Consider the following 15,655-nt stretch of genomic DNA (forward strand, 5'->3'; position numbering starts at 1 on the left):
ACGCAATTTGCATTACTGTTGTATTCTTTAACTTTAGCATGACTTAGATGCTAATTTTCTGCTTGCATTTGTTGTAGGTCTTCTGGGAGCCTTTTCTTGAGCCTTGGAAGTTTGAGATGGAGATAATTAGGAAAAAAGAGCTGAATGCTCTGCTAGACAACTCTATTATTACTGATGTCCATCTCCTATCGACAGGACAGCTTAACTTCAACTTTACAGAATCCCTAATTGAGGTACATGGAGATCTTGTTTCCATTTTATGTTTTCATACTTGCTGGATCACCTTTCTGCTACACATTTGATAGGTTACTTACATGATTTAGGATGAGATAGGAAAATATAGGGGAAGAAAGGAAGAGAAAGAGGGTGAAAGCTGATGATAGAGGGGGATATCATAGGGAAAAGGGGAAGGAGCAGGGGGATTAGAAGGGGAGAAACTGAGATAAAATAGAGAGTTAGGATATAAGAGAGAATATGTGATTGCAACTATAATCCATTCATCATCAATATTGGTTACTGAAACTGAAATACATTAGTGATTAGACTACTTCCTGATCCAAACTCTTGGTAAACTAGAAAGACTTAATGATGTAGGTAATCTAAAACAGCCTAAAGTATATGTAAAATACAACTGCTCCCATAAATATAATGAAATCGGTAAAAATTAACACCTAAAATAATTTAGTCCTTCAATTACCACATCATGTCCTGCATCATTTGGACATCAAATGGAAATTGAAAGCTCCAATTGTCTTTTGCATATCACTGGAGGGTGTGAATTGTCATTCTTAAAATCACGTTAAAGAGGTATTCTTGCTAAGCATTGTAAATAATTGAATTATTGTCAAAGAGAATATGTAAACTGATAGTTGCCATAGATATCTTTCATCTTGGTATTTTTACTGCTGTTGACGGTTGTGCACCATGGTCCAATTTATAAAGATCTTTTTAATCGGGCTTTTTTTTTTTTTGAAAGTTAATCTTTTTAATCAGTTGTATAATGATCTGGGTCGCATAAGATTAAAATATCTTTTTTGATCAAGGTGCAGTGTCTTTCTTAAGATATTATTACCAGACAAATGTCATTGTCTATTTCATTGTGTGTAGATCTTAGCTATTAATTTATAATGTCAATGCTTACTTCTTTACAAAAACATTTATAGACTGTTTTCAGGACAATTGAAATGCTTAAGGATGCCTGGGGGTTTGTGGAACAAGATTTTTCTGAAAAGCAAAGATATCTAAATCCTCAGCTCACTGAAAATGTATCTGGAGGAAGATATGCTCCCTATATACTTCAAAATCTGACTTCTTCGCCTCTAGTATATCGGGTTTATCAAGGACTGGCTGATTCTGATCAGTTTGATGTCTCAAAAGAAAAGGATGGAAAAATTGTGCAGCCTGGTGCTGCTGTTCCAATTTATCTTAATGACACTCCAGTGGAACAACTTTTTGGTTATCGGCCTACTTGTTCTTCTGACAATCTCACTGAGAGGCAATCAAATGGGGTGGCTCATCATTTAATGACTATTCAGCTCGATGGCATGTCTGTGCCTTCTGCTTCTGTTTCAATGGATCTTGTTGGACTTACATATTTTGAAGTTGATTTTTCAAATACTTCACAGTACAACGTAAACACGAAAGAAAATGGTGTAGTTGATGCCAAGAATGGTTTTGTTGTCCCTGTTGTGTTTGATGTTTCAATGCTGCGATATAGCAAGCTAATACGATTGTACTCAACGGTATGTATATGAGCAAATAGAATCATCAATTTTTCAATTTTCAGTTATTTGTTGGTTTCTCCTAATGCCTTTTAATTTCAGGTGATAATTCTAAATGCCACTTCAATGCCATTGGAACTACGGTTTGATATTCCATTTGGTATATCACCAAAGGTGTGGACAAAGCTATTGTTTGAATCCTATAAATCATTTTTTATGTATTCCCCTCTTTATCTTTTCATTATGTATGTCCTTGTATTGGTTATTGCAGATACTAGACCCAGTGTATCCTGGTCAAGAGTTCCCACTGCCCCTCCATTTGGCTGAAGCCGGTCGCATGCGGTGGCGTCCACTTGGAAATTCTTACCTGTGGAGTGAAGCACACAATGTCTCTGATCTTCTCTCCTCAGAAAGCAAAATTGGATTTCTCAGGTCTTTTGTATGTTATCCATCTCATCCAAGCAGTGACCCATTTCGCTGTTGCTTATCACTTCAGCACATTAGCTTACCTGCAGCTGACAGACTAAAGAACAGCCCAGTGAGTCATGTTGATCATACTCTAAACCAGTCAATTCAAAGTTGCAGTAAAATGCTAAATGGTCAGGGCAAGTCAAAAAATCGATTTATTCATCAAATGACTCTAAGCACTCCGTTAGTCATTAACAACTATCTTCCTGAGGCAATATCATTGACAATTGAAAGTGGTGGAATTACTCGTACTACTTTGCTTTCAAAGGTTAGTATTTCATTGTTCCACCATGTCTTAAGGTGGATAGATGTAGTTTTGTGCATTTTTTTGTCTTATTAGTATACGATGCTATGAAGTAATTTGAAAACATATGCCTGTCTTTTCAGGTAGTCACTTTCTTTCATCATGTTGATCTTTCACATGACTTGTTACTGGAGTTCAGTATGCATGGATATAGACCTTCAGTCATTAAGTTTCCTCGTACAGAAACATTCAGTAGCACTGCTAAGTTCAGTGGGACGAAGTTCTGTCAGTCTGAAACCATGACCTTTGATCCTGATATGTGTAATGGTAATTAATGTCTGTTGTTGATTTTCTACATAATTATATCTTTTTAACTAATTTTTTTGATAGTGTCTCTGTTGCTTTTTTGTTCAAGGCGCAATTTATGTAACTGTGGAAAAGATGATGGATGCTTTCTCTGGTGCTCGAGAACTTTTCATCTATGTTCCCTTTCTGTTATATAACTGCACAGCATTCCCACTTATTATTTCAGAGTTCACCAATGAAATGGATGGAACTGTCTGTACTTTACCTTCCTGCTACAATCAAGTTGATGACGAACTGTTTCAAGGCAGAAGAGATGGTCTCAGCCTTTTATTTTCTGACCAACATTCATATGTTGGGGCTCCACAAATTGACAATTTGGGCTGTTCATTGTTGAAAGATCACATTGTTTCAACTAGAAAAACCGTTGATCCACTGTTTGGAAGATTTTTAAAAAATCCCTTGATTTCATTTTCTCAGAAGCAAACTGACCAACATGATTTGGTGGACCAGAAAACTTCTTCAAATATTCTGAAGAATCAATTGTGTTCAAGCACTCAGTCATTGTCAGGGAATAATGACTATGTGGAGAAAGAGTGTGGAATGGTTAAGGCATGCATATTTTCTCCTCATAATATTTCTGCTGCAAGTGAAATTGTCGTTTGCATAGGTAATTGTCATCATGGACATATTTCAGAAAATATACCTAATTCTCCATGGTCAGGGCCCTTTCCTCTTGTTCCACCAAGTGGTTCAACGACTGTTCTTGTTCGACAGCCATCATCAAATGCAACGTTTATATTATCTGTCACATCTAGTGCTATTGCTGGACCATTTGCTGGGAGGACACGGGCCATTACTTTTCAGCCGAGGTAATGATTTGATAAGAATGCAAAAAGAAGTGCTGTCCCCAGTCATATTACTATTATTTTTTCAACGCACTCTATATTTATATCTTTGTTACAATTGTTTGCTTGTGCAGATATGTCATCAGTAATGCATGCAGCAAGGACATTTATTATAAGCAGAAGGGAACTGATATTGTCTATCATTTGGGTGTGGGGCAACATTCACAGCTTCACTGGACAGATACAACAAGGTACTTTGCCATTTTTGTGTTGAATGGTGTTATTCTACATCAATTAAGCTTGAGTCTGCTGTGGCTTTATATTCAAGTATGGCCTCTATATCTATTGCAAATTGGTTTTTAGGTTGGTTTCCATCCTAAAATTTACCTTGATATCGGAGCAGGCTTTGCCTCCACCCCCTTTTGTTGGGCCCCTTGTTGATAGGCTTTTTATGCCTAAATGTGATTTCCAAGCCACATGATAGGCCTGTTAAGTATGTCACACTATATGTACTGTCCCTACATGTGAAGAGGATGTTAAAGTGGTGATGAGTCCCACATTGATTAAATTTGGGGTAGGCACATACATGTAACCAGGGCTTCTCCACTTCTTACCAATTGGTTTTAGGTCGAATGCTTAACATGGTATCAGAGCTAAGGTTTCGCTACTTGTTATTGTTCTTGTTGCCCTAAGATTTGTTTGTCCACGTCGTAGGCCTATTCGTTTCAGTAATTTGTATTTGCCCTACACATGAGGGGGAGTAATGAGTGGTGTTATCACTCATCGGTGAAGTATTCAGTTTGTCATGTCTTTATATTCAAGCTGGGCCTCGCTATTTATTGCCAACTGGTTTTAGGTTGGATGCCTATCCTAAAATTTGACATTTTGTTCATAAGATGCAATTTCTACAACATGAACAAATCTTAGTGCTTGTTTCAAGGAATCTGAGATTCCCTCTGGCATTAGATTTATGAGAATTTGATGCTTAGGAGTAATATATCCATATGGTATAGTCTTTCTTTATGTGTTTTGAATTGTGTCATTTTCCTGGAAACCCTGGTATATTTGATAACCTGTTTGGTTTGCTGGGAATATTCAAATAATATGATAGTATTTTCCCCACTTCTTTTGGTAAAAGTTGCCCTTGCTGGCTAACTCTAAAAAATGTGTCATGAGAGCAACTTCCATTCTTTGCAATATGCTATACTTGACTTAAAGTAATAACAAGAAGACCATTGAAGATGTAAAACCAAGTAAAAGTATTGATGACTGAACATTAAACCAACGAATAAAGCCACAAAGCGATGTGTTTTACTACTACCCCTAACAGCTAAAACTGCAAAGCAAGCTGTTTTTGAAGGCAAAGTGAGGAAAGTAGCTGGTTTGCAGACCCGCTTGTATGTCCTCACTGTTCATAGGCCCTCTATCTTCAATCACCTCATCAATAATCTCATATTTGTAATGAACAGTTTGCCATCTTTGCAATGCAAACACTTACTTATCAAGCTTTTTTATGGTATTGAAAATTGATCTTCCCCTGGATCATCAAAACTTGCTATACTTGTTCCCCTACTTGGGGGGCCCCAGAGTTGCATTTGTTGATTGGGTTTTTAGGAGGTAATAGTAGCATCTTCCGTGTATGGGAGTTAACATGACTTAACCATGAATACTTCTGAAAAAATGGATCCTGGTTGAGTCAAGAGTCTCAAGACTTCTATGTGAGTCAATCAAAATTTACAATGCTTTATTTGGCTTAAAGAAGAGAGGGGTGTGAGAGGTGGGGGAAGGAGTATCATTAAGTCACTGGTTTTAATTAGAATGGGGTGATGATTTATATAACAAGTTTGTCTACTTACATTTTTTAAGTTCTTGGTTATAACTTATAAAACTATGATACATTATCTTTCGTCCCTCTGTCGCTTGCTTATTCCGTTTCCTATCTGTTGCAGGGAGTTATTGATTTCCATGCTTTTTGATGAACCTGGCTGGCAATGGTCTGGCAGCTTCTTGCCAGATCATCTTGGTGACACTCAAGTGAAAACAAGGAACTATGCTTCTGGTGCCATGAATATGATTCGGGTGGAGGTACAGAATGCTGATGTTTCCGTCAGGGATGAGATTGTTGGAAGCCTCCAGGGGAGTTCTGGAACAAACTTGATTCTCTTATCAGAGGATGATACAGGATATATGCCATACAGAATTGATAATTTCTCAAAGGAGGTTGGTACCTGTTTGATTAGTGTTCTATTGTACTCTTAGCTGATTGCTTTATAGTTGTTAATTATTGGTTTTCGATATTTTTGTGACCTTTTAATTTATCAGATACCAACTGTTATTTTTAATCAGTTCAATAAGTAATGGTCTGCATGGACCAAATACTTAATCTATATGTTGCCTGCTATGTGCATGCCAGCTTTGCTAAGCCTGTTCAAATTGTTCAACTGCATGCTTTACTTATGTGCTGTTAGACAATATCTCTGTGCAAAGATTTTTGTTTTATATTATTTTGTACATTTTTTTTTGTGAGCTAAATGTATCCAACCTTTTTTATTATTATTTCTCTTTTCCTTTGGTTAGGGGTTATATTTGTGATATATTCTATTTTAAAGATAAAATGCACTAAGAACCTAAACCCTAATACAAAGCGTAGAATATCATATATAACTCAAACGTCTTACTACTTAAAAAAAACCTAAATACCAATATAATAACCCTAAATCTACAATTATATATATATATATATATATATATATATATATATATATATATATATATATATATATATTTGGTCTGGGGTGATCACCTCAAAATCCATGGTGATTTGCGCTTGGTGATTAGATCACCGTGTTTGGTAAGGACTCGGTAATCTTATGTGGTGTTGATCTAAGATCACTGAAGTGATTGGATAACTACCTTGAAGGGTGATCTAATTCCCATCCAATAAGGTGGGAAACTTTTTGCATCAAGTGAAGTTATATGTAAAATTAATTATGGATAATATTACACTTTTAATATATATATATATATATATATATATTTGGTCTGGGGTGATCACCTCAAAATCCATGGTGATTTGCGCTTGGTGATTAGATCACCGTGTTTGGTAAGGACTCGGTAATCTTATGTGGTGTTGATCCAAGATCACTGAAGTGATTGGATAACTACCTTGAAGGGTGATCTAATTCCCATCCAATAAGGTGGGAAACTTTTTGCATCAAGTGAAGTTATATGTAAAATTAATTATGGATAATATTACACTTTTAATGTATGAACAGACACTTGTTTTCTTGCAAAAATTGTAATTATTTTTATATAGTAAATAGTTGCCTTTTTCAAAATAATATTCTTTGTACCAAACTCAAAAGTACATTACGTGCTTTTCTTTGCTTTTTTTATGTTATATATAATTTTTTTTCTCAGCAAATTTATTATCATTTTAGTTGATTTAGTTTCATATCTCATTCATTCAAAGATTTTTATGTAATTAGTATTTTAGAAGTTAATTTATTTATTGATAGATATATTTTTCATAATTGTTGATTAAATTATTTAATTATATCTTTATAAAAAATAAAATATTTATAGTTTACTAATTGTTATCTTTATTCCATATTCAAATTACTATTATCATTTTTAACTATTGTGGTTATCTTGGTATTTTAAATAAAATTTTTTTGAGTTTTATATGATACCATAAATGTAATCTCTAATCCAAGTGATTAATAATTTGTTAACCAAACATGATAATCTTAAATATCCCTTGATAAAGATCACCATAGTAATAAGATCACCTTGGCAATTAAATCACCATGGTGATCTTGAAAATGATGCCAAACACTAAATACCTTCTTTGCATTCTGCATTACCCATTTCGACATCTTTTATCATTATTTGTAAGAGTTTTCTATGATGTTTTTGCTTCATTGTAGAGACTAAGGATTTACCAACAAAGGTGTGAATCACTTGACACCATTGTTCACCCATACACGTCCTGCCCTTATGCATGGGATGAACCCTACTATCCTCATCGTGTCACTATTGAGGTATGCCTGCTTACCTTTTTGTTCCTTTTAGAAGTGTTAAACTGTAAGGTATTGCTTGCTAAGAAATCTTTGTTTGAGAAATGAAGGTGCCAGGAGAGCGAATTGTGGGTTCTTTTTCTCTAGATGATTTGAAAGAGTACATGCCTGTACATCTACAGTCAACTTCTGAGGTACATAATTCTGCTATTAAATTTATTGCTTTAATTAGGACTGGTCTAAGGATATTCGAGTAGATATGCAAACTTTATATGTGCTCTGAGTCGGCTGGTAAAGGAGAAGGATTATATAATGCAGATGATACTCTCCAAGGATTGAACCCTCTGCAGTAACTTGTCTTTTATGGTCATTTTGCTCCAGCATACGAATTTACAACTTCATAATATAACATTATCCTAGTTTCATGCTATATCTAATCAATATAGCAGCATTAGAAGTGTAGTCTGAAGATGAATATAATTTTATGATGTATTTGGGAGGTTAAAATACTAAAAAAAGCCCTTCTACTTAAACAAAATTTTAAAATAAGCTCTTATTCTTCTATTGTACCCAATTGAGCTCTTAAAGAATTATTTCTATTTAATTGAGCCCTTATTTGGATGGAAATCGTTCAAATTCATTACCTCTGCCATATCAATTTCTATGTGGCATCTTTGTGGTTGAGTTGTGCTTATGTGGCACCAACATGGCAAAAATAAAATAAATTTTCAAACATTAAAAAGTTAAATAATTACATGACTTATATATATATATATATATAATAATTTAATTATTTTATTTTACAATATTATTTGACATTACTTAAAACTAATTAAGTTGAAAATATTTAAATTTTAAAAAGTGAGAAGGAGAAGGGAATGAGAAAATGAAGAGAAGAAAAAAAAAGAATATATTTAAAATTAAGAATTAAAATTAATCATATTTAAAATTAAAGTTAAAATATATTGACATTTTTATTGTTATTTTTTGAGTTAGTTTACTTTTTTTAAAAATGAAATTAGGAAAGAAGATCGGAAAGCATGTAATCTATGAAATGCTCTTCATTTTGTAAGGGAACTTCTGTAGACACTTTTATAACGGCCAAGTTCTGAGTTAACTATAACATTCACTGGCTTTTTAGAAATTCATAAAATATTGTATAGTCAAGAGAATATAAAATGAAAACTTGCAAACTGGCTATGTGATAGGTAATATTACAATGCTGGATTTAGTGCACCAAGTGATATGATTCTGGTGGTTCTTTTTTTCAAATATTTCTTCTGAGATGGGTTTTTTTTTTTTTTAATATCTAACATAAGCAATTCAAGGTTATTAGTTTCCTTGCTACTCCTAAATCCTGATTTACATACACAATTTGGTCTAATGCTAAATTTTGCCTACAGAAGCCGGAGAGGATGTTGCTTTTATCTGTACGTGCTGAGGGTGCAACAAAGGTGTGTTTCTCATGGTTAGGTGCATTGAGCTGGATTTTTCTCATTTGTTTACTTAAAAACTGAGTTTCCTGTTTCAGGTTCTCAGCATTATTGATTCAACTTATCATATTCTGAAAGACATGGAGGATCACAGTAGCATCAGGTTCCAAGAAAAACAAAAACAAGAGGAGAAACAGGAGAAATCTGTTGATTATAAGGAGAAATTTTCACTTACTATTCCTTACATGGGTATTTCCTTGGTTAATTCTTATCCGCAGGTTAGTCAATACAAAATTAGTAGATTTTTGTTCAGATTTAAAGAGAGACTCAACATCTATTAAGCTTTCCTCTTTATTTTGCAGGAACTGCTTTTTGCCTCTGCAAAAAATATAAAAATTGATTTGCTTCAGAGCGTGGACCACCAAAAGCTTTCTTTTCAGATCTCTTCACTGCAAATAGATAATCAACTGCATAATACCCCTTATCCTGTTATCCTTTCCTTTAATAGTGACTACAGAAGCCACCAAGTTGGCCAGATAACTAAGGATGATGGCCCAAAATCTAAAGCTGAAAGAGGATTACAAATTTCTTCTGACTCTTCGTTTGAACCTGTATTCTACCTAGCTGTGGCAAAGTGGAGGAGGAAAGATGTTTCATTGGTTTCATTTGAATATATAAGCTTAAGGTGTTGTTTGCAGAATCATGTGCATTGTAATAGTCTATTTTATTTATAGTAGCTTCAGTGCTTATCCTGGTATATTAATCACTTGCAGAGTGGCAGATTTTTGCCTTGAGCTTGAGCAGGAAGTGATACTGAGCTTGCTTTACTTCTTCAAAGCTGTCTCTCCAGGTCTTCAGAGTCAAGTCTTGCCATTTTCTGATCCTATATACAATGTGGGCTTTGCGCATGGTCAAACATGTGAGCATGTGAAAGCAAGAGAACAGCTACATGGAACTGGTACTCCTGTGCTCAGTAAAAGTGATGAAACTGGTGGATTATTACCTTTAATAGTTCCACTAGGAGCTCCTTGGCAGCAAATTCACCTTTTGGCCAGAAGACACAGGAAGATTTATGTGGAATCATTTGATTTGGCTCCTATAAAGTTTACTCTGAGGTAGAACCAATAACTTTATCTCTAGTGGAATTGCTTTCTTTTTATTCAGTTCAAGTTCTTACTTTAACACCTATATATTGACAGACATGATGTTTTGGTTTCAACAGCTTTTCTAGTTCTCCTTGGATGCTTAGGAATGGGGTTCTTACATCAGGAGAATCTCTTATCCATGTGAGTATCTATTATCTGAAGTGCTAGAATTATCTAAGGTTGTGTATTACAGAAGATAAGTCTTAGACAAAAAAATGGCATGGTTATCAAAACGAGACTGTTCCAAGCTTAATTAGGGCAATGGAGACCTGATCACTTGGCTGATGAGGATTTCCAGTAATTGGGAAACATGGTCAAATCTTATATGACTTTGATTTATTTGGTTAGTTCCTCCCCTCTTTAATTTAGCCAAATGTTGGGGAAAGGACTTGTGCTTCACGCCTTGACACTTAAGAAGGGTTGGACTTAACAAGTATACTTCTTCACATTAATTTTACATGCACAAATGCATAGATATGGTATATTTATAGATACTCATTTGGCATATATTGTTTTGACTCCATAACTGTGATTGGACTTGGCCACTCTACATAGGGGCTGGCTGATACCTGATCTTGACTTGGTTAATTCTTATTTATTTAGAACTATAGCAAGGATGACATCATGTCTTAGCCTTTGTAGTACAGATGAAAGTAAATAGAGCTAATAATAAACAATTCATGAGCTATTTGAGCCATGTCTTAATTAAGCACATTTATTATGTTTACTAAATGAGCTCAAGCTAATTGAGCCTACTTTGGACTCTTAAGTGTTCTTGGCTTGTTTAATTTTATGAATGGCTTGTTTATAAGTTTTGCAGAGAATTTTTTTTTCATTATTTGATATTTGAATTTGGCTATAAATCATATAAAAATGTATTTGATTGTCATTTCTCATTATTACTTTATAAGTGATCTTAATTACATATGTTTTTCAAGATTGAATCTTGGTTTACTTCAAAGCTTCTTTTTGAGTTTAGTTACAAGCTTAAAAATAAGTTCAATGTTAACTCAGTTATCTAAAGAACCAAGCTTGAGCTCTTACTCAATCATTTCTCAAATAAACATGCTTGAGTTAAAAAGTTTGAGCTTGATAAAAACTTGAACTCAATAAAAACTGGAAAAAGCAAGCTCAAACTAGCTGCAGTAATCCCTTGATCTCTTGTTCTTTTTTTTTTCGCACAGCAGTGTCTGAGGATTTAGTCCTTATTCGATTTGTAATAGAATGAACCGGTGGCAGCCATTCAAACAGGAGCAACTGATCTTTCCAACCTGATGAATTTAATTTCAGAATGTTAATAAGTCTCATTTTATTCTATGTTGCTGGTTTCTCTATTTATTGGTCTGGCCCTTATTCTGGTCGTATTGCTTTTTGTCTAATTACCTCATTCTCCAAGAAAAAAAAGAAAACATAAACCACAAAGGAAAAAAATGATAGTGTTAAAATAAAGAGACATGATGTGGAAGGGAGGAGGAAAAATAGTCATGATTCTCATTATTTTTCTTTAAAATTTCTAACCATGATTCTCATCTCACAGATGTGCCCAAGTCAATCACTAGAAGGTCATACCTTGAATAAAAAATTTGCTTCACTTGTGAAATTCATGCTGTTTTGGCTTACTGCTTTCTTTTTGCTTCATAGCAATCCCATTGTTTTAGTGCTACTTTAAAATTTCCTTTTCTGAGCAAATTAATAAATTTCTGGGTAAAATTATTCATTGCAGAGAGGTCTTATGGCCCTTGCTGATGTAGAGGGAGCAAGAATTCATCTCAAACAGTTGTCAATCATGCATCAAATGGCTAGTTGGGAATCCATTCAGGAGATCCTCATTAGGCACTACACTCGGCAACTACTCCATGAGATGTACAAGGTAAATATTAGATCCTATTTTTTTAAATCAATGAATCCTTTGGCTTGATGCTACCACCCTTCTTAAGGGGTAATGATGATGGAAAAAAACCAGTTGAAGGAATAAACTATCTAAGACTTCGTTTTGTTTCTTTGTTATAATTTATGGTTTAATTTTATCTTTTATATGTAAGTAGGGTATTACAGAATATTTAGGTTATTTATATTAACTAGTACTTTACTTGTTATCCAAGTTAGCCAAGTATTAGGGCTTATGGGTTATATTTGCTATTTTGCATTTCTACTAGGTTTTAGGATTTAGTTATAAAAACCTATTTAAGTTTAGTTTTGAGTAGGCTTGATTTATGAATTATTGGGATATTGATATTTTGATTATTTTGGAGATTGGTATTTTTAAATATTTGATTTTTGGTTATTAATATTTGAGAATTTTGGTTGAGAATTCAGATTATATTTATGAGTGTTTTGATTTGATAATACTTGTTCTACATCAATTTGGTTTTAGAATAAAAAGATCTGCCAGTGTTGCAAGTTTTGAGTTGAGAGATGTTTTTTTGAGTGAATTTGAGAGAATTTCAGGGTTTCGTGAGTGATTTCAAAGTTGTGAGAGAATTTTGATTGTATTTCAAAGCTGTTTAAGGGGAAAAACAAAAGTTGTTAAAATAGGAGTTTTCTGGATTGGTTGAAAAAAATTCTCTCAAATTTAAAGCTGCAGGTCTTGTGTACTTTGATACTAGATTGGTGTAGAACAAGCATTCTAGAACAATAACACTCATAATAGTCTAAAAGTCTCAATTGCATGAACTCAAGTCTCAAAATCAAAATCCCAATATCTAAATATCAATCATCAAACCTAAATTCCAAGTTTTAACAAAACCTATATATATGAGTTCCATTGCCTATGTTTTAAGCCCATAGATAATGAAGCTCACCTAAATACCAAGTCAAACTAAGCAAAGAAGCCGATAAGTTAGATTAAATCTATTTTTTAAATTTATGCCTAGGAAGACATTCTTCCAAATCTTGCAAGAATTTCCTCCATCAGTGGGCTTCCACATAGTCTTGGGATTAAAATTTCATGTCCTGCTTCTCCATTGATATTACAACTTGAACCTAGGATCTCTAACCCCATCCTTAACACTTGAGTAAGCCCAGGTGGCTACAGTTGATACCTTTTAATTTGGGAAATATATTACCTCATGATTTGAATAGGCTAAATTAGTGCTGCTTGCTTATTAATTATGTTATATCATCTTATATCTCATGTTTGCCCGCTTATGCTTCAGAACTTTATTTCCTTGCGAAGTTATCCTTTGGGCTCTAATTTTCTTAGAATCTGCTTCAATAAATTAGTAGTCTACAGCTTACCATGTTTGAATTTCCTTAGTGCTATGTGGTATAGACTAAAGTTCATTATAGTGCGGACTATGTTACTTTACTCGTGATTCATCATCTTCTTGAATCTAAAGAGTCTTTTTGGGGCTCCTACTTGTATAATCTGCAGGTGTTTGGCTCTGCTGGTGTTATAGGTAATCCCATGGGATTTGCCAGGAGTCTAGGCGTTGGAATTAGAGATTTTTTAGCAGTTCCTGCCAAGAGTATTTTGAAGGTAATGAAATTCTTTATTAACTTTAAACTGCTCATTACTGCAGGACTAAAATATGGTGGTTTCTCTTACAGAGTCCCACTGGACTTATCACAGGCATGGCTCAAGGTACTACTAGTCTTCTGAGCAATACAGTCTATGCGCTAAGTGATGCTGCCACTCAGTTCAGTAAAGCTGCGCACAAGGTATCACTAGATTGAACTTGAGTAATTCAGGGTTTCTTCTTTAAAAGTTTATTTTTATGGGAAACTTGAATTATTCAGTTAAATATCATCGGTTGACAATAAAAAGCTATTCTACTTGCAGGGTATTGTTGCATTTACATTTGATGACCAGGCTGTTGCAAGAATGGAAAAGCAATTGAAGGGGGAAGCTTCACACAGTAAAGGCATAATAAATGAAGTCTTTGAGGTACATTATCTGTATGTTGTCTGTATATTTTGTTATATGGATGATAAATACTGCACTGCCGGTGCCAAATCCTGTATCTTGTCAAGGCCTTAAATAAATTATGCTTTTCATTTAGAGCTATATCTTTGACAGCCTAGACATGCTAGACTGAAGCTTCTGGTCGGGCTCCAGTATCGCTTTTCAAGTTTGAATCTTATTTTACTGTTGATTCCAGGGACTTACTGGCCTCCTTCAATCACCGGTTAAAGAAGCAGAGAAACATGGCCTTCCTGGCATCCTCTCAGGTAAACCACAGGCGCAGAGTTGACTGCTTGTCTATATGTACTGTATTGCCATCATGACAAGTAGTCATGCATCATCACCTGGAATGCTGACTCGTTTTATTTTTGTACAGGAATAGCCTTGGGAGTAACAGGACTAGTGGGAAGACCAGCTGCAAGTATACTTGAGGTTACTGGAAGAACTGCACAGAGTATTAGAAACAGAAGCAGAGTATACCATATGGGATCACAACAGTACAGAGTTCGTTTTCCAAGGCCCCTAAGTAGAGAGCTTCCTTTGAGACCTTACTCTTGGGAAGAAGCTGTTGGGATATCAGTGCTTACTGAAGCTGATGATGGCAAGCTCAAGGATGAGGTGTATGTCATGTGCAAAGCACTGAGAAAACCTGGTAAATTTGTCATCGTGACCGAGAGACTTGTGTTGGTTGTTAATTGCCCAAGTCTGGTGGACTTTGAGAAACCTGAATTTCGAGGTGTTGCAGTAGATCCAGAGTGGGTGATAGAAACAGAAATTAGCCTGCATAGTGTAATCCACACTGATGCTGATGACGGAGTGGTACATATTGTTGGAAGCAGTTCAGATGCTTTATTAAGACAGAAGCAGCAGCTGTCTAGGAAGGGTGGTGGGACGAGGAAGCGATGGAATAATCCATCAACTCCTCTACCACTCTTTCAGACCAACTTGGAAGTGGCATCAGAGGGAGATGCAGAAGACTTTTTACTGGTTTTGCTGTCTACAATTGAACAGGGGAAAGAGCATGGGGGTAGAGGATATCTACTGCACCGAAATAACATCAAGTAGGTAGATTTGCATCATTTTCGTTCCTTGTTAACCCAAAAAGTAAAAGGAGAAAATGGGTAATGTCCCAATAGAGGTTAAAAAAATTTTAACCTTTTTTTTTTCAAAAAAAAAAAAAGAAATTGGGGGGAATTGGGAAAATAGCTATAAATAGAAGAAGGGAAAAGCATATTCTTTTCACTATTGCAATTATTAGTGCATCCTCTTCTTGTACAGAATTATAATGTACAGTAATATAGTGCTAAGTGCATTTCAGTCTCAACATCTGTTATTATTATTATTCTTTTCGTTTGATTTTAAACTTTTCTACTCAAATTAACCGATTTGGTCAATTAGGTGTAAAATTTTCTCAATATTAGCATTTCTCCATACTCGCAAATTCGTCAAGCGTTTGTTGAACTGTGAAAGTAAAAGTTCCAATTACGTCACATATATTAGTATTGAGACTCTCGTGTATATTAGTTAAAAGGATTCCAGTTTCTTTTTCTTTTTCGTTTAGAAACTTTTC

General features: G+C 34.7%; 1 protein-coding gene across 3 annotated transcripts in view; it reads left to right on the forward strand.

The window, feature by feature from the left end:
• LOC18612044 (vacuolar protein sorting-associated protein, putative (DUF1162)) overlaps positions 1-15,409 on the forward strand; it is a 44,332-nt gene extending 28,923 nt beyond the window's left edge. For all 3 annotated transcript variants that reach the window (XM_007048620.3, XM_018122852.2, XM_088803879.1), the window contains 21 exons: positions 78-233; positions 1,164-1,742; positions 1,824-1,895; positions 1,993-2,457; positions 2,577-2,760; positions 2,849-3,608; positions 3,719-3,835; positions 5,534-5,804; positions 7,514-7,627; positions 7,714-7,797; positions 9,007-9,057; positions 9,135-9,314; positions 9,399-9,721; positions 9,810-10,151; positions 10,259-10,322; positions 11,905-12,051; positions 13,555-13,659; positions 13,731-13,841; positions 13,963-14,067; positions 14,282-14,351; positions 14,462-15,409. In XM_007048620.3, the coding sequence (XP_007048682.3) occupies positions 78-233; positions 1,164-1,742; positions 1,824-1,895; positions 1,993-2,457; positions 2,577-2,760; positions 2,849-3,608; positions 3,719-3,835; positions 5,534-5,804; positions 7,514-7,627; positions 7,714-7,797; positions 9,007-9,057; positions 9,135-9,314; positions 9,399-9,721; positions 9,810-10,151; positions 10,259-10,322; positions 11,905-12,051; positions 13,555-13,659; positions 13,731-13,841; positions 13,963-14,067; positions 14,282-14,351; positions 14,462-15,150 (4,989 nt within the window). In that variant the 3' untranslated portion in view covers positions 15,151-15,409. The remainder of the gene's footprint in view (positions 1-77; positions 234-1,163; positions 1,743-1,823; positions 1,896-1,992; positions 2,458-2,576; positions 2,761-2,848; positions 3,609-3,718; positions 3,836-5,533; positions 5,805-7,513; positions 7,628-7,713; positions 7,798-9,006; positions 9,058-9,134; positions 9,315-9,398; positions 9,722-9,809; positions 10,152-10,258; positions 10,323-11,904; positions 12,052-13,554; positions 13,660-13,730; positions 13,842-13,962; positions 14,068-14,281; positions 14,352-14,461) is intronic.
• The last annotated feature ends 246 nt before the right edge of the window (positions 15,410-15,655 follow it).

This window comes from Theobroma cacao, chromosome 1, assembly GCF_053813885.1.
Source record: "Theobroma cacao isolate CCN51 chromosome 1, ASM5381388v1, whole genome shotgun sequence".
NCBI lineage: Eukaryota > Viridiplantae > Streptophyta > Magnoliopsida > Malvales > Malvaceae > Theobroma > Theobroma cacao.